Here is a 26,077-nt window from a genome sequence, read left to right as displayed (position 1 = left end):
ACAGTACATCCTCCACAAAGACTATCTTGAATTGCATGCTCACAAATTATAATTCGTTTTCAAACATTAGATCTAAAATTGTATTTAAATATAATACTGTGGTTGAGGATTTGATTAATTTTGCCTTTTGTCATTGTAATTATTATCATGCATTTTAAGTTACCATGGCTAAGAGAACCTATTAAATGATTTTCAGAGGAAAGGAAAGGTGCATTGGGTCTGTTACAGAGGGTACCAGACACTCATTCACAATGGGGTCTACGGTCCCTTGGGTGAGTAGAGTTGCGTCTGCTCTCCAAATAGCCACAAAATTGCCGGCTTCCCCTCCCTACATCCATTAGCAGAACATAAGATTCAATAGGCCCGGTGGCTCAAGAGAACTGGTCATTGATTTTCCAATGAAGAAACTGGAGGGACAACTAGGGGGTAGGTGGAACTGATTAAAGGAAAGGAGTCACCAGCATATATGCCTATGCACTTGGGCTACGGAGATGCACTTGTGGAGTCTGAGCCTGTTAAAATGTCTCTTCCAGCAAAAATGTTCAATTGTGACAAGTTTCCTACAGAAGACAAACTACCCTTTTGAAGAGGCTCAGCAGATGTGATGGTGGTCATGTGAAGGAACTGCAGGAAAGGACAGGACTGTGGCAGAAATAAATAGTCATCCACATAAGTCTCATTTTATATATATTTTTTTATAAAAGGATATATGGAGTATTTTATTAACACTTTTGACATCAACAAACCTCTCCATTGAACACAGCAAAATAAGCCATAAAACCACACTTTTACTTTACTTTGAGGCACAAAGCAGGAATGGTACCTTTAAGTCATGTTAAACATCTGTCATTTTTTTGAACGTTTAAACACCTTTGCAGACAATCCTTACGTCAGTATATATTGCAACAGTGGAGGGAAGGGGGGCAGTGCAGGAAAGGAGGTGAAGAGGGGCAGGGGTGGGGGGTGGATAGACACTCCAACCACAAACACAACACATTTCAATCAAACCCCAAACGAAGAAGGTATCAAAATGGAACAATAGTACATCCTCCAGAAGGACCACTGGGAAAATACAGAACGCTAACGGATGCTTGGACATCAAGGAAAGAGAAAACGAAACTGCGTCATTCAGAAAATTCCAGGTCTGGAAAACGGGTCATCGTTTGTGTTCCCTGCACCGTCAGCTTGTCGAAGAGGCTTATGTATGGCCCTAGCGATTTTTTAATGCTTTTTTTTTCTTTTGTATCATTTTCTTTTGTGTTTTTGTTTTTAATCATAACACGACTCCAAAAAACACCTACGAATACATCAGTGTCACATACAATTTTTTTTTTTTGATGGAATGACGGCAACTGTTAACCATGGATTTATTGCTTTGTACACCGAATGCAGTTGCTCCGTCTGGCGGGCCGCTGTGGGCTCCATGGCCGAAGCTTGCATGACTCCTTTGTGGTGGTCTCCCTACAAAAACCCAGCTCTAGATGTTGCCTTTGGTTAATTGTGCACAGAAATGGACACTAAGTAACAGCTCCGAACGAAGAGAGGGGAAAAAAACGAATGTCCAACCATGCATAATATCATTCGAGGAAGTCAAAATGGAATGGCGTTACTCGAAGCCTCCAAAGACTCACGTGAAGTGTTCGTCGTCACAAATATCATAACAAACAAGAGAAGTAAGTGGTCAGTCCTAGGTTGCAGACTGCGTTTTTTTTACAGACTGCTCTCTCCCGGGTCACTCTGACCTCCCCCTCTCAACTGCAGAGTACCCCACCGCTTGAGCGCTAGATGTCCTTCAACAGGCAGCTCCTTGAAATGGTCCCGTCTGTGAAGAATATGGCCTTTTTTAAAATCAATGTGCTCTTATAGATCAATGACCTAAGTTGTCCATGATAGTCTCACAGAAACAGTATATATAATATGAGTTTGTAAAAACACATGAATAGGAAATGAATTTGCCCACTGCATTAAAAAGATGGGAATACCTCTCCATCTGTGCATTGAAATGACGCTTTAAAAATGTTTTGGTTAAGGTTTGGAACTATCATAGTGAACTACACCACATCTGAATTAGACCACAATATCTGGCTCAAGTGGAGGCTTAATTAGTCCCAATACCGTCTCAGGGGGTGGGAGAGCTAATGAACTATAAACCTAAGCTACAATATTCTACAGGTGAAGAAGCTTGATCAGTGAGATGAGAAATATGTCACAATTTTATATAAGATTGCACTCCAAAGTAATATATTCATTATTTTTTTTTACATTTACAACCTGCCATTTTGATATGTTACATCTCTTCTATTTAAAGTTATACATGACTTTTTGAAGGTTAATATTTTCAACTTTAGATTCAATTTGTGCAAACATACCACGATGGATTTTTTTTCTCTTTTGTCTGAACTCACGAACACTACAAAATAGATCTACTATGTATATATGACTGGTCTATGAGTAGTCCTCCTCCTGCTTGTAACTGTAGCTGCCTTGCTCAGCGCCCTCCTGTACATATTCTTCCTTCTTCTCCCATCCATTGGGCCAGCCCCCGTTTAGCTGGGTGGTGGCGCCATAGGTCTTGGCCGGGCCACCGAGGGCACCATAGCTCTGGGTGATGTCGCCCGTCTCCTCAGCCAGCTCGTCTTCATCGATGAAGCCGCACTTCTCGTCGCTGGTCTGCTCCGGGTCCGCCCAGGGCTGCTTCTCTCCCGACGCGAAGATCCCGTAGAAGATCACGCCCCCATAATGCACCAGGGCCGCAATCAGGAACACGTACTGCCACTCCTCCCGAGTCTGAGGACACAAGGAGTGCGGGAGACGTCAGTCAGCATTTGTTAGGGCCAGGGTTCGAATTACAGGGGGGATCGGGGGAGTCTGACCCCCCTAAGTAAGACTCGGACCCCCCAAAAGAGGTAAAAACAACAGTTCGGAGGGTCGAAACATTTATATATCCTTCTTATACAAAGTATGGTCCACTTTATGGGTGTCTGAAATCGTATTACAAGATTCTTCCAGGCATGAATATGGGAAATATATTGTAATAGTTACAATTACAGGTAAGAAGGATATATAAATGTTTTGACCCCCCCCCCCCCCCCCAAACTGTTGTTTTTACCTCTTTTGGGGGGGTCCAATTCTTAATTAGGGGGTTAGACCCCCCCAATCCCCCCTGTAATTCGAACCCTGGTTAGGGCAGTACAGTAGCATTAGAGATGTGACCAAATTTGTAATCACCACCAAAACTGCAAGAATGTACAGAACAAGAAAATTAAAGAACGTGCTCCAGTTTTTTTTTTTTTTGCATCTGATACCTTTATCAGGTCAGCAGGATTGTGATGCCCAGAAACCCAATACCTTACTTTTACACTTTTACAATGCCAAACCCCTCATAACTCCATGGGGTCATCATCTTCCCCATGTTATTGCTCAAGTCATACCATTTATGTCTGAAAATCTCTACAGATGAGAAACCAAGTCTACCCTCAAAAATCAAATAGAGAGCAGCAGACTGAAACCATGTTTTGACAAATGCACAACACTGAACAATTCTTAGCAGCATTCTGTGTTAAACCTTGATAGTTACTGCTAATACTGGTCTTTGTATTAAAATACAGCCAAATATCTAATAAATATCAATAATCACCAAAATGGACCTCCATTGTATTCTACCTTGAAAATGCTGTCAAATGTTGTCATATGCTGAAAATTATTCCACAAGGTTTAAAGCATGTTTATATCAAACTTCCCTTTTATATAATACAGTTGTCCCTCCTGAAAAATGTGTATATCTCTCTTATTTAGATACAACTGAACACTATAAGGGCATCTGCCCAGCAAATTACTTATGCAATTATTTGATTCGCACATCATCCATAGTTGCTAAAACCAGCTGCAGCTGTAGCAGTTGTGGTTGCAATCAGATACAGGACTACTATGCGAATCAAGACAGATTATCAATCCAGAACAATATCATGTGGGTCAAGAGAGTATGTGAATCCAAAACGGTCACTTTCATATTCAGAATAGGGCAATATATGACATCTAACCAACATTAACCTGTCAGAATCAGCATCACCGACATTAAGCCGAATAAGTCTTATGAGAAGCAAGAGGGGCTGTGTCAAACTTAGACTGTGCCATCAGCATGTAGGTGAGAATCAAAAACTCAAAATCAAGGCGATGCAATCATGAGCAATACTGAATGTTGTAATAATAATGGATTACATTTATATTCCACCTTTCAAGGTTCTCAAGTACGTTACAGTAAAGGTGAGAGGCTCACCTCAACCACCAGTAATGCATAGCACCCACTTGGGTAACATCAGGCATACGGTCTAAAACTGGTTTACTAAGAGAAGTAGCTCAGTCATGGAAGATCAGCTCACCTTGTTTTTTGTCATGGCACCCACAATCAGTGGGCACACCATCCCCGATAAGGTGCCCACGCCATTGGAGATGCCCATAAGAATGCTGGCATACCGAGGTGCTATGTCCAGGTGGTTGACATTGAAACCTGCAGAATGGAGAACCGTCAGAACTTTCTTGAATTTAATGTCTTGGACAGGAAGAACAGGAATGGCACTTTTCACTAAGTGTTTACATTTTCAGAGAACAGAACTGATTTATTTGTCTCAGCTGCAGCTCTATGAAGCCTCAGTTTCAGTTTCAGTTTGAGCTTTTTGTGTTGTGTGTTGATGGGAGCTACTGTCAACTCTAATCTTAGCTGAGTTAGGTTGTGCCGAGTTGACTGCTGTTTGTAACCTGTCATCACAGCCAAACAAATTACATGGCTAAGAAATCTTTGAGGAAGTTCAATCAGTAAACACTGGCACACATTAAACTTAAACAGCAAACAAGAAAGTGTTTGAAATTTGTCTTTTGTCAATTGGCTTGAGGCAATAGTGACCTCCATCATACACACACAGTGCACAACTGTATCCTCAATTTGCAGTGCTGACGAACCCATGGTAAATATTACACAAGTAAACTTTGAAAACACCATCAGCATCTACCGGCATAATCTACAATCAGACAGTTTAGTTCTCTAATGTAACAACTCTTTGTTTATATCCATGCTAGGTATGGTTGACTCCCCTGGTACATTTAATTTTAAACTACCACAAATATATTGGCCTGGCAGGATAGTGTTTTTGTTTTTTTCTTTTACAGAAATTTCAGATTTTATCATTTGGAATTTCTGTAAAGGAAAAACAAAAACACTATCTTGCCAAGCCAAATACATTTGCCTCAGCCATGTTGAAGGAGAAATCGCCCTACTCTCCCCCACAAAGCCCTTCTCAGCTGCTGTTCGCTCGGCCTCCTGGGAGTCTCACTAAATTATTAAAGACTCCGAGAGAGGACCGAGCAAAAAAAAAAAAAAGCCTCTTTCGCCCGTAGCCCAATGCGCTGACCGGAATGGAATCCTCTCTCAGGGGTGTGAAAGATCGAACAGGGCGCTCTGGCTGAAGAGCGCTGAAGGGCAGGGCTTGTTGTCAGAGAATACTGTAGTGCAGCACAGTGCCGGCTCTGGAGCTTCCCCAGGCTGGTCTGCTCCACAGCGGGCCTCTAATCGCTGAGAGGATGGAGATGCCAGGCGCTCGCCCAAATCCTCAGCCTTCATGTTGTGAGGGTACAGGGGGGCCTATTTGCCATTGTTTGGTAGGGGGAAACTCTCCCCTGTACCTGTATCTGAGCGGTGGTGTGTCCCTGTGTGTCCAACATAACACACACACAGGTTGCACATTGAATGGATTTGGTGTGGCTCACTTGAGCACAGTGAGTACTGCTCCGTCAATAAAACATTGACTTGTGAATTATAAAATTTTGATTATCGTCCAGACTCAGTTTCATTGCAATGTGCACAGCCCTTAAATCTGAGTATAGAACAGATTTTTTTAAAAATGTTCACACAACATAGGCATCAACACAACAAGTGAGAAGGCACATTACATTGAGCAGATGGCCACCTCTGCTCACACACACATCAAACTGATGTGATGACAGAATACTTCCAGCACATCATCATATTTCTCAATACCACTAAATGAAAGGCAGCCATTTTTGGCACATGAATCAATTATAAATAGTTCTTTAGCAGGAGACATAGAATATCACGTGAGTGTATCTCAAAATTCAGGTACAAATACAGTTTATTTGATTAAAATATCTATCCATGTCTTCCCACATTTGGATCATATAAAAAGTTGCTTTAATAAGCATATCCACATATACCTCTAACTGATCACTTCAATCATTCTCTGTTAACAGTTATTAGAGATAAGACCATATGTTTTGATTGAAATGTATGTCTCTGTCAAATCTGAGCCAGAACTATTTTCATCAGATCTCTTAAGCCAAACCAGGAAAGGAACGCAGTAAATCATCTTTGGAATGAACAGGCTCTGGCTCTGCAGAACTCACCTGATATGGCGAAGCCGCTGAAGCCCACCGCGAGGACTAAGAAGGATATGGCCACGCCTTTACTGTGGGAGTACCCCACCACCAAGAGCAGCGTGGCCTCCATCCCAAAACCTGCGAAGACAGGCACACACTGTCATGGCTCCACCATGGCAGTGTCACGTGACCAATCGCAAACCTTGTTTACAAGGTAATGCTCCATATACAGGAAGCCTCAGTGGAATGGGCTCCCAAAATGGTGTACTTGGGTAGCTTGGGTACCCCAGGGGAAGACATAAAGGCGGCTTCAGGAGTTCCTCAGCAAACATGTAGTTGTCTTTTTTATGTGCTATTGAAACAGTAGAATGTAAAAGTTAACAAATTCAGAAATCTTACAGTTAGCTCTCACTTGCTCAATATATAATTTTGCTACACTAGCGTAGAATAGTGTAGTATTTTTGCTAGCCTTTTTCTGCTAACCTATTTTTGCCAGTTAGTGAGCTAATAACCTTTCAGGCTAAATAAAGAGCAGTCTGAAATCGATCCATGACAATACAATGTTATGTCATTGATAGGGTGGGACGTACCCCCCCCCCCCCCCCAAACAGATGTTGTTAGCAATCTTGTTAGCATTTTTTTCACTGAAGAATGCACACAGTGTTGCTTATTGCTCTTCCACTAGATCCACTACATCTATCATTCCATCTCCTTGATTGACCTATCTCAGTAACCAATCAACTCCCCGCCACATAATCTGGGTAAAAGACATTGCTTATGACTTGACTCCACAATAACAGGGCTTGTACCTGTTCTTAAAAAGTTTGAAATCTTTCCCCCTTTTATATCCTGCCTCTGAAGTACTACAAAGAACTCATTAAATGAAAAGTATTAATAAAATGGATCATTATGATTGCCACGGTAGAAATATGTTATTTTAATGGATAATTAATCTTTTCCTGGTTTTTTTCTGCTGTGCTGACTCCATACTTTTATTTCCTTACTTCTCATTCACACTAGAAATTTATTAGCTGAAAAAGACCTTTTTCATTGGTTTCATTCATGATTCATTCGTTCATCGAGGTCCATTCGTGATGTGTCAGTTAAGTGCAGTAAAAGTCCCTCACCTCCACAGTTCATTATCTTCCTGACCGTGGTAGTGGACAGGATGTTCTTGCTGCGCAGGAAATCGGCGATCTGGCCTCCAATGGGGACAATAATGGTCATGACTAGATGGGGGAGGGCCGACAGCATGCCAACCTGGGGACAGGAAGTAAGTCAAGTGTCCATCATACCACTGGGGGAGAAAAACCCTACACCAAAGGCAAGTGCAACCATGCCGACATTTACAAATGTTTGCTCACCTTTTCCAACATTTTCCTGCAAGTGAATATTTGCTAACAGAGATATAAAAAGCTTGTGAAGATAGTATGCACCTAAAACCAATAGTGACACACTGTACAATTTATGGGAAAAAGACTCCTTCAGTGAGTATTGCTTCAAGATAATAAAGTTTGCTTTGACTATTTGTCGAGCTGAACACAGTACAGAAACAGTCATCATTTTTTCCCCTTGATTGGATCAGAAGTTACTGTGACTAGTTAAAATGTTCTTATTCAGGCAGGTATTCACTCTTGGATCAACAACAAGAAAGAAATGATGGATTCTGGCTCTCCTGAAACATAGTTTGGAAAACTGGATAATATGACAAATATTTTGCAGTTCGCACAGCTTCCGTTTATTACCAGAGGTCATTAATAGCATTATTCAATGTGTAAGAAGTAGGGATCATCTGGCATGATATGACAAAAAAAACTTCTCCTAAAATCATCTCCTTTTACTGTAAGTTCTAGAGGGGAAGATGTTTTCAAAGTTGAATCCTCTCCTCTGTGATAAATGGAGCTTGGTGACATAACAGACACTGCTGGAGCCTGGTATGAAAACCTTTCATTTTTCCCTGACCTTCACCATGCACACAGCAATCTTTACCTCAAGTTTCATATCCAGCCTGAAATTTGCTTCCAGTAATCACCTGCAGCAAAGAATCAATCCTGTTACCAAATAATACCAGTCAGCCAGGAAGACTCAGATTGCTTACTTTCCCAGTGCACCATATATCAACTGTTCTGCTGAGACTTATTTTTCTCTTCCTCTATGATGTCCCTAATGTAATCACAGTCAGTCAGGAGGGTCAATGCACAGGTTTACTCCAGTGATGACCCCACAGACACCTGAGGATCAATTCATTTGCACATTGATTTATCTGCATTGTCAGTGCATACAACAATATGGAGGATAAAATGGTAACGTTACAGCTGCTTGTTGGCAAAAATCTTTAACAGAAATCCACATGTGGATTTGAAAACAGCCACACATATGTAAATTCACTAAAAAATATGGGGCCCTGTTAAGAAAGAATATGTCATTAGGTGAATTAAAGGCATCAAATGATTTCTTTAAAATGGTCCTTAAAAGCTGACCAGCTTTCGGTACCGTGGAATGTGAATTAACGAATGGAAACTGATTTTCAGAATATGGTGGCGTGAAACCAAAATTAAATCATCACAATACCTCCTCTGTGCTCAATAGTACAGGGCTTAGTAATGAGACAGACAACACAGGATCCATACCCAACACAGGATCCATACCCTCGGTGGGAACTGTTGGCATTTCATACACTGACATGGAATGATCTGTCTAGGGGTCACCTTGCCTAGGGGCGAAAGTGCAGCACACTGCATGGGGTGTGACGTGTAGACAGGAGAGGGGTGGGGGGAAGAGAGCCACTCTGACCCGCAGATGTGACCCCCAGATTAACCCAGACGCGTAAATGTAATGCTCGTGCACTTTTATATGCTGTTTTATACAACAGTTTTATAAATACTTTTATACATTGGTTTACACAACCAGTAGTATTTAATGATATTATTAGTTCATATAGAAATTATATTTTAATAGATTTTTAAATAGTTGTCCAGCTAAGAAAGCAGGAAATAATGGTATATTAATGCCACTTTGACATTTAAAAGCTTGAGAATAGACTACAATGCAATTTTCTAAATGAAGTTAGTCCATCCTTGCTTTGTGAAAAAGTGCTTCCAGTATGGTAAACACATTTAATTTAAATTACACTTTAAACTACAAGGTACACGTGTTTTCTTCTTCACACTGTGACCTTAAGGTAATTTCCAGAGAGATCAGGAGCACAACATTGATGTAGCATCAATAAAGCTAACAAATCATCCATATAAATTTAGTTAGCCACCAAAATAATCACACAAATGAATTAAGAAGCCCAGAAACCTAGAGAGCTTGAATGTCTGAGTTGGGACATACAGGGATTGGGGGTGTGTGTTGTCTTACCTTACTGATCTCAAACCCAAACACCTCCTCAAAGTAGGCGGGTTGGCTGATTAGCAGCAGATAGAAGGTCCAGCTCCTGCAGAAGTTGGCCACGATGATTGCATAGACAGGCATGGAGGTGAAGAACTTCCTCCAGGGGGTCTTGTATTTCTGCAGAGCCAAAAGGACAGCTTATTTCAACAGGAGGCAAACACTCAAATGTGTTATATTTGGCACAGTGAAATTCATCCCAAAATTGTCTAGTATCCTGAGCTTAAAATGGTAGCCAGTCATCCCCAAAGACTTTCCAGCAGTCAAACGTAAAAAAATGGACCCTGCTGAGAACAATCACCTCAGTGTGTTCACATTTAATGTTACAATCATATATAACACCTTTTTGAAAAGGCAAGGAATATGGCCTCCAGAGAAAAAGACTACAAAATCTATTCATTTTTGCTGTTGAACCAGAATTATGTAAGATTTTTGTGTAACTTGATTCTTTTAATTGTGCACAGATAATAAAAAGTAAATATTGCTGCAGATAGCAATTAGCTAAGAATCATTTTGAACATGTCAGTTTCCATTGGCTCCTCTGGTTAACACTTCCTGAAATTTGTGGATCTGTCACCATATTCACCCTAAATTTACATGTGGGAAGAACTCTAAAACTTAAATACAGCACTTTCTGCAGAGGGGAAAGGACATGCTTAAACAGCTTAGTGAGGTCATGCATTATATTTCCAGGGTGGCCATATAACATTTAATAATTTAGAGAAGAATCATTCATAGTTCTAATTGTTTTAGCAATATTTGTTGTTTTTCAGCAATATTCAGGTTCAAAGGTAGTGTATAAAATATGCTCTCTTAGATTTGTCTGGTTCCATCCAAAATGTTATACATTTTTGAAATCCTATCCTTATGGTTCCAAAGAGTAACTTGGCTTTGTTTCAATAAATATGGAATTACCCATATCAGCTGTCATCATTGTGTGGAAAAACAATGCACCCACTAATTCTCACAATATCATACTGCCAGATCAGGCAGGGCCAAAGTGACACAAAGAGTTTCTGTTCTACATTTTCATTTTGTTACATAGCAGATGCTTTTATCCAGAGTGATGTACATAGCACATATATGTTCTATGGTCTGAGATGTGTAATACAATGGAAATGGTAATAGCAGTGAAATGTATATGTTATTCCTAACCTTCTCTTTTTATCAGTGCAACTTCAATCAACCTATTAACATCTATCTTTAATGCCGTCAGGATGGCTTTTACATCCTGGGGCTCAGACCATGCCATTGCTACTGCACCATTATTCCATTCCCTTACCGCCAGCAACAATGAAAAGACTGGAGATTAAATAAGAAATGAGGGCAATCCATCACATTCACTAAAATAACCTAGGAGGAAATAAGTCTTGCTCATACAAAGAAGAAGCAATTTTGCATTTGAATATTCAATTATGAGCAAAAGCTCTCCCGTCTGCATTTTACAGAGCAATACCGAACTGCAGGAGTGGGCGAAAGCTATCTAGCAGGTTTAAATTTCATTAGGCTGATCTGCATTAACACATAATACAATGCATGTGAAAAGTAAGCAAATAAAATACTACCAAGGATGACAGATTAAAGACTTCAGCCTGTGTCCATCAACTTCCGCTTAGTTAACCTTGGTTATACAGTGTTAGGAGTTTGTTTGGGTTGTGGGTTTTGATAAGGGAAATGAAAAAAGGCTGGCCATAGGCAGAAAAGGCCATAGCAGCAAGCAAGGGAACTGAATGTGGGAGGTAAGAGAAAAGTAGTTAGATGGAAACTGAGACAGGATGCATTGGGAAATGGGACCTGCATAGGATAGAGATGAGGGTAGAATGGGACCTGCATAGGATAGAGATGAGGGTGAGATCACTCACTTCGGCAGGGCCCAGTAGCTTGGCACTCTCTCCAATGCTCTCCTCGATGTAGCTGCGCTCCTCATCGGTAATGGTGGGGTGAACAGCCGGGCTTTCATACGAAACCAGGATCCAGAACATGTACCAGATCATCCCGAAGGATCCTGTGAGTTCAAATCAGGACTGGTGTTCATATACATTGCAAAAAGGAACGTAGGTGTGGAAAATTCTATGAATAAGACATAAGTGTGGGAAATTTAAGAAAAAGTAAACCTAGTGCTATGTGTAAGAATCTGTCAAAATGGCATTCATAAAGGCTTTTACATTTTAGGACTACTGGCAGTACACTGATTTGAGCATTGATAATGATTCCTAATAACTTCAGTTTCAGAAAGATTTCAGCAAGATTCAGAAAGATAAGAGTTAGAAAGAAATGAATGTAATTTTTGTCTGCCACATATGATCTTCAAGGTCTATGATGAAAATGTATTATTTTGAAGATACAAACTATATTACACAGAGACTTTGTTAATGACATTCAGCTGAAGTCAATCAAATCACAAATGTGAAGAAATAATGCCATTCCCAGCTTAAAAATGAGATAATGCTGTAAAACCTGACAAATACGTAGCTACATACATATATATATATATATATATATATATATATATATATATATATATGTAATATGCACACATAAAATGCATTGCATACTAAATACAAAATGCAACATCAGTATGCAGATTAGTGCACATCAAATGGCTGTCGTTGTAAGTGTTTCCCAGTTTTTTTTTTTTTGTTTTTTTTTTGCTTTAAGCCACATACAGCACCTTCATGATTACCATTAGATGCGTCTCTGAGGTAAAAATGAATTGCAAGGCTTAAACTTGTTCTCTGACACTGAATTTTTACACCCAAGCATCGACACACGACCAACAGGCATGAGCAAACAAAGACATGTGTCTACACAGATGGAAGAAGTGTAGCTCTGCCACTGCTACTTATAGAGCATGAGATGAGGCATGAAGGGGTATAAAATTTTGGATAACTGTTTACTTATTCTTACTCTATTGATAAAAATTTCAACTGAATTTCAAATAATGCAAATAAAATCTTTTCCTGATTTATCATAATCACTTAATATATCTGATAATTTATTTATCATTTAGAATCTTTTCTCTGGTTTTGAGCACATGTGATAAATATAGTTAAATAATATATATTATGGCACACATAAAATTTATGTTAATATTATCATACCTACAAAGCTGTTGGTGAGATGTAATCACAAACTATCAGGCACACATGCAGACATGCACAGATATGTCAGGAAGAGGATCAACAACATGCCTCTGATGATTCCAGATCAACCTTCAGCAAGGAAGAAGTGGTACATCAGAATTACACGTTAACAAATGGCTGATGGACACACACAAGATCAGATGGAAGTAGGCATTCTCAATGGCGTCAGTGCATGCAAAGAGGCAAATCCATAAGAATTTCGTGTAGGAATGTGACAGTCTCCCGCCCACATTCCATTCGATAAATTGACACACTTCAGAGCATCACTGGTGAAAACAGACAGATAAGAGGACGGGGTGAGAAATGCACAGATAAATCTGTCAGCCGGGGCGAGACAGACTGGGAAGTAAGAAGGGTGGCGTGGCCACCGCGTGCCTATTCATGTGCGCAGACTTGAGAGGCGAGACAAGTAGGCCATGCAGTGTGTGGTTCAGACACAACCTGGGGCAAACCAGTGTGCTATAACGTAGAGGAATGACTGGGGCCTTGTGCTTGCCAGTGTAGGGTTGTGCATTTAAATCCCAGGTAGAGTGCATACCCTGGTATACCCCTTAATCAGCTGTTTCATCTGAACAAAAATCTGATGTGAATCCCAGCTGTATGATGGGTTAGCAAACATAATGGTTTGCCAATTAACTCTGTGAGAAGGATATTGCTAGAGCATCCTGTTGCTTCAGAGAAGCACTGGTGTCAAACTCTGAAGCAGATGGAGGCCTGGCGTGCTATCAATACACTTAGGAGCGGTGATTTGGCATACACTGTCCGCTTAAATTCCCGTCCATTTTAGCCAAAGCAGTCAAATGTCCCATAACATAAAATGCTGCCATCTGCCAATAGCTTTGAACGGTGAAGAAAAAAAGGGATAAGGTTTTGGGCAATAAGGGTCACTACATGTAAGGATGTCTGCTATGTAACTGGGCTGTGCTAGGAATAATGGCTCTGCTGACGCACCATACAAGTAGAAGACAGAGGACCAGCCGGAGTATTGCACCAAGATCCCTGCCAGAGGCATGGCAATGACAGCACCAGCATAGGAACCTGCCAGAGAAAGAGACGATGTGAGGGAATGCTGAAACCAGGCAGTTTGTGTCCACAGTTTTGGTTTTTTTAATGGGAACAGTCATTAAGATGTGATGCTATCTTGGCAGGACTGCCACACATTGTTCCAGACACATACGAAAGTTTGTATTTTGTAATTAGCGCTCTACCATACTTATTCAAAATGTGAGACACATCTTTGTGTCTGTCTGTTCATAAAAGTGGAACTTTGGACAAGAATAACTACCAATCCGTTTCTGATGGATAACCAAATGACAGTCATTTTCAAATAAAATGAATCATTTATCTCATAGTTACTGCAGACAAATGATAATAACAGAATCAGACAGTACTATTCCATGTATTAATACACTATTCAGTACTATTCTATGAGCTCAAATCTAAAGAGATGAAGAGGATGAAAATTTTGCTTATCAATCTTTGTTATTACCAGGACTCTAATACTGGGTGGACTCTAATAATAGGGTGTCCTGGCTGTGACTAAATATGCCCATTGTTTTTCTGGATCACAAAATAATAAATTCATATTGAGGAAAGCAGTGAATTGTCAAATAATGTTTGAAGTGATCTTTTCCATTATTTGTCAAGCTAATTCCTACTCAAAGGCAAATCACTGTCTACCTCCAGTCACCATAACCGTATACATGTTCTTCAGTTTATATTAATCATTTTCAGAATTTTGATGCTATTTGAAATTATTTGAATTACAACAGAACTGGTATACAGTACTACTGATAATAATTAATTAAATAACTCATAATTACCACAGAAGGAGGTGGTGGCCAGGCGACTCCTCTCCAATGGTGGGGCCCATTTGCTCCATATTCCGTGGCAGGCTGGGTAGGTCACTCCCTGGGTACAAAGGCAAACATTAACACATGGTGCTCACAGTATGACATCATACAAGTCTTTAATAAAAGGCTGGTAACAACCTATAGGTTTACTCATTGGCAGAAAATACCATGTTACATAAACTAGTGATTATTCTTCATTAAACTGTGAACCATACTATGTTACAATTACCCAGTGGGAGTCAAGTGGGTTGATGGCCATTGGCTACCCAATCAGAGCTCATTAAATCAAAGTGTCCACCATTAACTTAGACAAAAAAAGCATTCAGTCCATTTCAAATGATGTAACCAGCATGTTTCCTAATTCAGTCCTTTTTTGATTCTATAAAAAGCACAGAGCAGTTTACTACCACGTTGGATTATGTAATTTTGCAACACTTAGCTGGTTGATCAAAATGTGTCCATTCTCTAAAATTCTAGCTAACTGTAAAGAATTTACAATTATAATGGCAATGTTGCTCTTCTGTAAATCATGAGAGTGGGGCAAATTATAACCCCACAGAGACAGAGAGGGGCCGTGAATTCAGTGCTACAATTGACCGTAAAGGAAGAACAATTCCCCAAACAGAACCGCCTGGCCACAGCGACAAATTGCATCTAACCACAAACAAAAACCAACATTCCTCTTTAATCAACTTTTTAATATAAATTAATGACGAATGCAATGCTCAGGGCAAATCCAAGCTGGTGAGCTACTTATTACACAGACAGATTTTTTTTCCATTAAATCTTCATTACCCATTAATTGGCAGACAATCAGCTACTGGTAGACGCAAATTGCTGGGGCTTGCTAGGGGAGAGATCTGAAATCTAATGTTTAATTTGTGGTAATCAGCCCATATACATGGAACACATGTGCCTGTGTCCCTACCTCTAGCATATGCTTCCATCCCTAATACATGAGCCCTCATGGAAAGAAAGGATAATGTAACCCTTGTCTTTTCCTGGATGGCTCATTGGTTCAGAGCACAGCTTGATGTACAAGTACGCCCCCTGGACTGGGCACCACCCTATCACAGTGCCATCACAACAGTCCATATCTGCAGTACCGAGCGCAGAGCAAAGGGGGGTGGTGCACACCCCCTTTTGTAGAGGTGACACCACATCCTTTCAGGATGAGCGAATGCATTAACCACAATGCCTACGAACCAGGTTGATGTTTATTTAACCAAGACCAGCTTGGCCGCGGCTTTTTTGTCTTGCGCCCTTTTTGCTTTTTTTTTTTTTTTGTGGTCACTCGTCAGGTGTCCGTTCTACTTTCACTTCACTTTAGAGTGAGGAACAACAAATGCAGATCCATTGTGCCTTGCCTGCTCCATCTACCCCAGCCGCGTTGACAGAGGTACAGGTTCCTGACAGGCATCAGACAAAACAGGCTTTTAGGGTGTTTACAGAGGACTTCAGAGCTGCATTAAAGCAATAACACTAATGCTTCAGTATTAGCCAAGCCGCTTTGCTGAATCCCAGGTGTGCTAGAGAGTTCTAATGCAGGAGAGTGGGGGGAAGGGAGGTGTTTTTCAAAGGAAAGAGGCACTGCAGTTTTTCAACATCTTTTAAGAGTCCAGCGGAGTAATGTCACAGGCCATTATTAGATTATGGAAAAGGGATTGATGAAGCAAGGTGTCACCAGTGTCAGCAGAGAAGCCCACCACTCGAAAGGAATCAGAACCAGGGTGCATGGCTGGGTGGAACCAGTGGAGCCATGGACCTTAACTGGAGCTAGCATTAACAAAACCCCTCACACACACAGACAGGACCTCTGAATGCTTAACCAGCCAGCATGCAGGATGATCCTGGGCAGACACAAGGGTGAAGGGACACCCAAAGATTCAAGATGGAAGGTTATATCAGCTCAATCCATATTTTCAATAATCAGCAAATCTGTCAGTTTCACTGCCTGGAGTTCTTTTAAGTGAACAAGAGGAAAATCGTCACAGCTGCACAGGAGTCCACCTTGGTTAGGACAATGCTGTAGGTTAATTCTGCTTTGATTTTGGCTCGTAAAAATGAAAGAAGGATATGTTTAAAATAACAATCAATGCCATATAGGTCAAACAACCCCACATTTTCCAATCCATTAATCATCGTACAATGATTACTGTATGATGAGCCACAACATCAAGAATTTACAGTCGATTGCACACTCTTGCATAATGGCAAAACTTGATGCGTACTGGTAGAGGAAACACAATCTGTTATTGGAGAGAAACTACCAAGAAGCAAGAAACCGCAGCAAATCTGAGAGTGAGCCTTTTGAAGTGGCTGGATTTCATTTCACTCTTGAACATGGAGGTGTAAACATGTAGTTATGTGAGAGTTACCGTCTCCTTCTGCCGTAAATAGCCATACAAGTGATCAATGAGGAGGCGGAACTGACAGAGCCATGGCAAAGGTGTTTGACATTCCCTCTGGGTATGCCAGGTTCTGGAGTTTTGGAGCTTTTGTTGTCCTCTGAGAGAATTCCTTTAAAGCATGCCATTGAGGTTCAGAGGAGACATGAAAAACCTTTCATGGTTTGTGTAAGAAGGGGCTGTCTAAAACAGTCCTTCCAACATCAGCCATTTTCCTACAGCTATGTTCCATATTGTAAAGAAGGTTTCATGTAGGCATCATCAATCCTACTCTTCTGAGCCTCCTGTCTGCATTTGAAAAGCTCATTAATATCAAAATATATTCAAATTTTCACTCAGTTTCAGTGTTAAGTGTATTTAGGGCCAGATTTAATCTTACCACAATGTTCTCAGTATGTAAATATCTGTAAATATAAGCAGGTCTCACTATTTTTGAATAGGCCCTACTTACAAAGTAGGCAACTGCCATTCACACTATATATTATGTATCGTGTAAAGACTTGCTGAAATTCGTTTCTGAATCTTAAAGAGAAATTGCACACCAGTTTGATCTGGCTTTCATTATTTTTTTTCTGGTGCAGAACATGGCACATGCTTCATATGCGACACCTTACTTCACCTATAACTTCTTCTTCTTCGACTAGCATTAGAAGCCCGAACGTATCGTTTCAACATATTCATAAGAATTTCACCATGTTTTATTCAAATATACCAAAGCGTATCAAAAGCCAGTAAAATCGTGATGTAAATTATATAATGTATTCCGGGTTTCCATTTCGACTTTTGAGGTAATGATCACGTGTGTGTCAGGTTCAACCCCTTAACCGCAATAAATTCTTAAAAAGAAGAAGAAGAAGCCTAAAACACACATTACAACAGCTAACATCTCCGTTGATCATCACGCGGGAACGGATTAAATAAAAAGCCTTCAATTTTCTATTACACTGTATATAGCAACATCAGATGCGTTGGCACGTTTTGAAATGTTTCGGGGTTTTTTCAAGCAGTGGCCGTTCAGCGTATTTTGCGCAAGCCCTTACCTCAACGAGACCTTGCAGTATCCTCACGAACATGACGCAGCCGTAGTGCACACGTGCGGCGGAGGGGATCAGCATATTGAGCGTTGAGGTGAGGAGAATAGCTGCGCCGAAAACCCTGCAATCCAAAGCAATACGTGTGCACATATGTAAACGTTATAACAGTAATAATGATAGCAATGTGCAATTCGTCGGATGCTGTCATCTGACGTCATTCTTGAGGGCACTTTATTGATGAACCAGTTACCCAAATAGCCAAAAGCTTAAGTTTAATAAAACTTGCTGACTTAATATGTTAACGATGACAAATGTCACATGCATCAGACTTAGGGCTCTTTTACTTAAACAGCTGTAAAATAATGTGTTGGTTAATCATCAGCTTTGGTTGTTATTGATCGTTCTTACCGTCACATGTGTAACGTCGGTTTATTACCCTTTACTAAAATTAAATCAAATAATCAGCAGAAACAAAGAACCTTTGGTACACACGAATATTAACACGATAAAGGTAGTTTACCGAATCTAGGCTTTGTTGGCGTCAGCACACAGCAAATACACTAAACTTACAGCTGCACTTAATTCATTTTTAATGTATTAGCGGTACATTTCGAGAAAATTAAATACGAAATTAAATATGAAACAAAGCATATAAATCTAGAGTATTTAAATAGGAAAAATATTCAACTCTTGTTAATATGGTAGCTTTAAGCTATAGATTTTTATTTATTTATTTATTTATTTATTTATTTATTCATAGCTCTGCAGGATTGCAACAGAGAATTGCATATGACAATTGCGCATTTGCACATAAACACCTTTTCGGCCTATGGCAGTAAAACGCAGAATATGATTTTTAGAATGTTAAATAGCATTGAAGAATTATATATAGTCTAGCATTATAATTCCAACACGAATTTTAAAATACTAGTCCCTTGAGCTGCAAGAAAATGCCATTTGAAATTATTAATTATTTAAGCTTTTCGGGTAGAGCCAGTAATAAGTAACTGCAAAAATCCATGTCATTTTCAATGAAAGTATATGAATAATTCAGGACCAATGAATTAATATCGTTGAAATTGGAAGCTATCGCATATGGCTCTAATATTATTTAGCTAAGAACAGTTTTTAAGAAGAAAAAAATACCTGCATCATATTACACAAATGCTCAATAATGAAAGATGACTTTTGTTATTTATGCATTATTATTGTTATTATTGTTATTTTTATTGTTATTATTATTATTATTATTATTATGTTATTGGTGTCTTTTTATTAAATATATTTCCTTAATGCTAACTATAATGTTAACTAATAAACAAATCGAAATATGAACAAAACATTTAAATGGGGGGCAATCGTTTCAAAATAATCCAATTCATCCAGTTCTAATGAGCAAATTGTCATAATAAAGGAGGAAAATCAACAGGGAGTTGAGGACAGCGGGTGTTGACGGCGGGCCGTATTGCTTTGTGTATTCAGCTGAGTGGGAGTTGAAGCAATCCCTAATGAATTACGTAGGCCTACGATACTCGCAGCAATTTATTTTTGCATGCATGTCGTGTCATTGTACACCCGGAACACCCTGGCAGCCCCTCCCCTCGGACACGCAGGGGAACAACTGTAATCCGATTGTGAAAGGTCTCGTACACGAGAACGGGTGATTCGATTAACTCTATATGGCGATTAAGACCGGAATATGAACTGACTCTTCCTTGTAAAATAATACAATGCGGGGGGAAAACAATCTTACAAAAACACAAATCGTTTTTAAACTTTAATTAAGATGTGCATTTACCTGAAATGAAATATCGGATAGAATGATCGAGCACATTGAATAATAAACTTAGACGATATCATCACTCTGTACTCCATATAATGCACAAATATGTTTGTGAATTTTTGAACTTACACTCCGAGTCCTTGCTTTATTTGTTTCAAGGTTATTTCGAAGATATATAAATAAATACCGTTGAATGTGTATATTCCAGTTTCCTAGTTTCTATTTTCTTTTATATAGATTAATTTCTGTTTATTTTTCTTTTTTTTTCAATCCCGACACTGTCGTTTCGTTTGCTGCATTGACGGAAGGTGAATGTGAATATTTAAGAATATGCTTTCTCTATAATACATGTGAGCCTATTCTGAGACACCTCTGACGTTAAGACTCAGTCTGAACTCCATGCCCCTAAACATAAAAGATTAGACACGGTTCTCCTTTGGGACCTCATTAACAGGTGGAGGAAACCCCAGCGGACAAATATTGCCAAACCTCCCCGTCACTGCAAGGGTCATCGGCTCAATCTGCATTTCCTTCCCCATTAGCACCACGCGGTCTGTCAGTCGCCGTGTCACCGTGTCTGGTGTGTTAGGCTCTGGCCTACATTTCAGTGATCGTGCACACATTTGGAAAGAAATTTAAATGCAAACGCAGATAGACTGTAAACTGTATTCTTTATCAAATAGAAGCCATGAAATGCAGCCTGCCACAGGACCGCAAAACAATAACGGAACAATGGAATCTTTTTACAAGAATATCACATTGTGTATTCATAGAATGCTTCAATATCTCGTATTATTTCTCTGAAATCTCCAAGTGGAAGCACCTTAACCCAGATTTCAATTACAGGCAACCTTCACCTTTCTTACACCTCTACTTTGGCCTTTTGACCACACATACAGCACACAGAATTGTGCAACGGATTTACCTGTTGGCTGCCAGTCTTGAGGATATATAACCTCCCGGGATCTGCGTGACAATGTAGCCCCAGAAAAACGAGCCATGGATCATTCCCACTGTTTCCGGGTCCCAGTTAAACTTTGCTTTCTTCGGAGGAAAAACAAAAATAATCAATTGGAATCCCTTTTGTATTTTCGTTTCATTAATATATTGACTTTTCCTCTGCGTGAAAAAAGAAACATTTTCAATAGGTTTTCGTATTGAAAACACACTTTATAATTTCTTTTTTTTTTTCAACGCTTGACACTAAATTTGAAAATAATGCATGCATTTTAGTAAGCAGCTTTGTTAGGAATAGAATGTCCTTCGATTAAAACTGTAGAGAAAAATGTAGTATTGGCAAGCACCGTGAGACCGAATGAAATATTATTTAAGCAAAGGCGATACATTAAATATGAGACAAGGGAATTGGGTGTTGTAATTCTTTTATATATGGATAGGGCGGAATTAATTTCATTTTACGGGTCACACATCAAAAGAGATCGTTCAAACAGCATCTGCAGTTCCCGTTTTAATCTACATCTATTTTCATTCCGTCATGGCATCTTGTAGCATTTTATTTAATGCTTAAAAATTTCTGGGAAAAAAAAATGATATAACAGCAAATTTTAATCGTCTGGCTTCTTTATTTATCAATGACATTAACGAAGTCATTGTAAAACACAACGATTATTTTATATATAATTGTCGATTATCTGTTTCTGTTTTAAAGGAATAATATTGCCTGAAACATTGTGCTGTGTTGGTGGCGTTTTGGTTTTCAACCACTAGGCACGAGAAACGTCCTGACTTTACACAGTCAATGTCACATAGTTTGTCACCAAGGTCACAGCTGAGCGCCATGAATTGCTCTTCACATTTGTGCCATTACCTCTCAACCCTCAATCCGTTGCGGATTCTAAGGACAGGACACAAAGCGACGAAAAACGGAACCCATACCACAGCGACTTGCGTTTGAAAATCAGTGTGTGTCGACGCGATATATGTGACGTGTTCATCTATAATCGAGTAACGCGCTTTGCTTTACAGTAATATGAGGTCGGCCATGACAAGGAAAAAGTCGGTGGGTGTGTCGTGGGGGCGGGGCATGTCTCCTGAGCACAACTGTATGCTGTATCCCGCACCTCTTTGATGATTATTTTGCCGCCTTGGTGGTACGTGCTGTTGTTGACCATGCCCACGATGGCCACGCCCAGGTTGCAGCGGATGCCGAAGGAGATGCAGAAGCCGAGGCCGCTCATGATTGCGATGATGTAGCGGCGGGGCAGCCCGAAGCAGGTGCAATCGCAGAGCGGGGGTTTTTTCTCTTTGGTCTCCGAAGGTCGCCCATCCTCCGTCAGCTCGATCACCTCGCTAGTTTTCTGCCTCTTCTCCAGCACCCTGCGCCAGCGGAGTTGAACGACCATGTTTCATCCGTTTCCCACACATTTGGTAGGAATAGTAGGGCTTAGTGTTGGTGTAAATTGTAGACACCCAATTAAAACACTGTTTTTGTGCTGTTGACAATTGTATTTTAAACATATTGCCATATATGTCAAGTTCAACGCTTTTCGGTAGAAAACTAATATTTTTCCTTGTTTCCCTCTTTCCTCTTCCCAACTTTCAGTTCATGCATCAAAAAGGTTGAAAATGGGTATAGCTCAAAAACATTTACTTATGTTTTCGGTCAGTGTATGACTTTTAAATCCGTTAATATTGCAATCAAATGCAACAGTGCGTATGACTTATGTTTCACATGTTAAATTACCATGCTTAATAGCTAGTATGTCTTGTATTTGGTATCGAGTTTACCTTTTGTTTCAATTTCTGATATGAAAAATAAGGGTAAACCCCGATCATAGGGGGGCGCTGTGTTAATATGGAATGGATATGCATAATAATAAATGCAGGCCAACATATGCGAAAGGGTGCAAAAACTAAGCCCCCTTTACAGCAGTAAATAATTATCGAGTGAGAATATACCTCACGATGATCCTGACCTGCATTCATGATATCTTTTGTAAAGCAAGCTAAATTTCAAACAGCATTCTTAGGAGCACCAAGCCAACAAAGATTAACTCCATACCGCATTGCAGTAAGATGCTCACCTTCATCTTAATTTACATTTACATGACCATACACTCACGATTTACCGTCCTACGTTGTTCTCAGAATCCAATCCCACCATTGCATTTCACACGCACAGGACTGAAATATTACAATGAATATTGTTTCCTTTTCGCCTTTTGTTTTCACAGTGTACATTCTATACATAAAATATGACTTCGTCTATTTTTCCCCAAACATAACAAAATCGAACATGATAGAAAAAAAACTGCACAGCGTTGTATTAAAGGTATTTATGATATATGTTGCATATAAATGCAAATATCCATCAACAGGAATTCAGTTTAAAATGGAAAGGAATCCTTAGAATGAATCAAACAAAATACACCAATAATAGTGTAAATATAAACTATAAATTGCATTCCATTTGAAAATATAAAAATAGGCAATGGAAACTGTAAGAAAGGGAGGATACGGTATTAAGTGATTATAATTGGAAAAGAATCTATTTACCCTTATTAAATGTATATTAATATGTGTATTACGTGCAACTGAATAGATATTACACTAATGGAGATAGCACCTAATATTATTGGAAAGTAATTGCATTTTAAAAAACTAAACGATGCAAACGAATAAAACAATTAAATTATTCTATCCAAATAAAAGAATGCATTGCACATCAGATCAGCATGCTGAGGTATGAAATTATTCTAGAGATAAAATATGTTTAAATTTAAAAAAAAAAAAACGGTGATGAGCACTAGAGACAAAAAGCCATGCAGATGTTCAGGAATTCGTCAATGGATACAAAACCTTTGTGGCCATTAATTTCACAGATTCCAATCAAGTCTTTCCCACCAAATAAAACATACTGTGACATTTAATAGTAAAATATATCGATCTGTGTTCATACAGGTGAATAAATAATGTAAGAGATATTCTCAGACCCGATATCAGAATCAGCTTTTTTTTACATTAATTATTTAAGTCCACGACTGTTTTCCAAAGGGGATTATACTCAAGGGAATGCTCTGATCGAACATTTAATATTCCATTGTAGCAACCCCGTTATGTAATTATCAGTTTGGGTTTTAAAAAAATGTCTACGTACTTCTTAAGTTTCATCTAGAGTTACATAATATTCTCTGTGTATTGTGCCTACGTGAAGCGTGACAAAGAGATGCAAGGTAACCATTTGCATAGATCGAAACGGGGATGCAAGAAACTGTCCACACTGTTATCTTAATAACTGATAATCGTGATAACTATCACATGTATCTCGACATAAATTGCTTAGATTTGATTTTAAGATGCATGGTGCCATGATGCGAGCTTTCCAAAGGAATTAGCCAAGCCAGTGTCACATACACGTTAATTGTTGCTTTAAATGTGTCAAATAATAAACGAACTCGTACCTGTACATATGCCCCAGCGCCTTCCCTGCAAAATTCTTCAACCCTTCCTTGCCGGGGGCAAAAACTCGCTCCTTCATGGTATCCATTTCCAAAGACGATGCTCCACTCAATTGTATTAATGTTAAAGTATCATATTACGGTGCAAGATTGACGAACATACTGCTGAAATAAAGATATATACAAGGTATCTCGTTCTTCGATGAGGAAAAAGCGATGCTCGATGAGTTATCCCAAGAATCTACGGAGCGAGCTGTAAAAACGCCTACATATGCGAGAAATCAGATGTGGTCTGACTCCACATTCAGAATTATAAAGTCTCCTCTCGCCTCGCGCGCAGTAAACGCGTACAGTGCCATCGCATTAAGACTGAGCTTATGATTTGCGAAGCAAAAAAAAATGAAAGAAAAAGGTCCCAAATTGTAAAACAATTCAATCCTTTGCCCCTTATTGATGCAAAAAAAAATAAGATTCGTTAAAAGGAAACAACTGGATGCCCAAACAGAAGACGGACAGTAAGCAAGTTTGTTCACTTAAGCAAAGGCTAAGCTTTAACGACTCCGAGGAGCGTCCAGGTTTATCTGACGTCAGGAACACCTTTGGTTCAACGACGATAGCAGCAGACCATTCAGCACCAAGGACAGCGAAAGCCCGAGACCCAGCCCAGCTGTGAGTGGTGTCCGCCGTCAGCCCTTTTCCACGGTACACATTCAATATGCAGACGGCTCCTCTCGTCTCTCTGTCACCATCTGACTCGCTTTTTTAGGGAGGGGTGAGGGGGCACGTATGAGATGTGAATGATATTTTGTGGTATTCATTTTTCTCAGTTAATCACCAATACCTGTTTGACTGCACAACCCGGCCGCAGCCCAGTGAACTCCCCCACTGTGTATTGAAATATAGAGATTGCTCCAGCTTCTCAACTTTTTCCAATCTTTTTTTTTCCTTTGGTGGATATCAGTGTTACATTAAAGGCCTCTTACAAGCCTCTCGGGGGCGGTACTATGGAAACCGAATGAAGGATGGGACCAAGTCTCTCCAGGCTCTCAAATCTGAAGCAGCCGGGTGCGAGAGCAGGAGTTTATTTTTAGTAATTTGTTTCTCTCAATCTTTCAGGCATCCACACATGTACTGAAGCATTCTTTTTTTTACCATTATACAAAAAATAAAATAGCGCCATTATTTTGCGTAATTCTTCTGCGTGAGAAACATACATATTACTATCTCTTTAAAAGATAGACCAGATAAAATTTTAAATATACTTGTTCTTAGTGTTTATACACTAGCCGCAGATAAACGACTGAGGAGATGTATTTCTGTGAAGATCAGTCATACGAAGGTCTCAAGAATCAAGTCGAATCTTTAAGGATTCAGGCAATGTCGCCACCTAGTGACCATAATTAATGTTGCACAAAATTGAAATAATCATGGACACGCATTCGAGAAATCAAGTACAATTTATAGCTTGTGAATCAGTTTTAAACACCCAAACGGTTTTAAAGCATAACCTCTTTCTAATAACAGAGTTAAATTTTGATGTCAAACTTAATTCGTGTAGAAGAAATTCTATGCTTTGCATCTATATCCTTGCTGATAAGCATGTGGCTTTGTAACCACTGACACGGAACAGTTCCATGACTTTATGCATATGCAGCAGT

The 26,077-nt window shown here is 39.5% G+C and overlaps 1 protein-coding gene across 1 annotated transcript; it reads right to left on the bottom strand.

The window, feature by feature from the left end:
* Window positions 1-811: 811 nt before the first annotated feature.
* LOC118788567 (vesicular glutamate transporter 2.1) lies at window positions 812-25,263 on the bottom strand. Its single transcript, XM_036544606.1, has 12 exons — window positions 24,423-25,263; window positions 22,083-22,338; window positions 20,927-21,045; window positions 18,225-18,339; window positions 14,747-14,834; window positions 13,875-13,961; window positions 11,643-11,785; window positions 9,751-9,900; window positions 7,515-7,647; window positions 6,415-6,525; window positions 4,380-4,507; window positions 812-2,787 (listed from the first exon to the last, which is right to left on the bottom strand). The coding sequence occupies exons 1-12, from the start codon at window positions 24,506-24,508 to the stop codon at window positions 2,446-2,448; spliced, it is 1,758 nt and encodes a 585-aa protein (XP_036400499.1). The 5' UTR covers window positions 24,509-25,263; the 3' UTR covers window positions 812-2,445.
* Between the last annotated feature and the right edge of the window lie 814 nt (window positions 25,264-26,077).

Source organism: Megalops cyprinoides, chromosome 13 (assembly GCF_013368585.1).
Source record: "Megalops cyprinoides isolate fMegCyp1 chromosome 13, fMegCyp1.pri, whole genome shotgun sequence".
Lineage (NCBI taxonomy): Eukaryota > Metazoa > Chordata > Actinopteri > Elopiformes > Megalopidae > Megalops > Megalops cyprinoides.
This window is presented reverse-complemented; position numbering and strand designations above follow the sequence as displayed.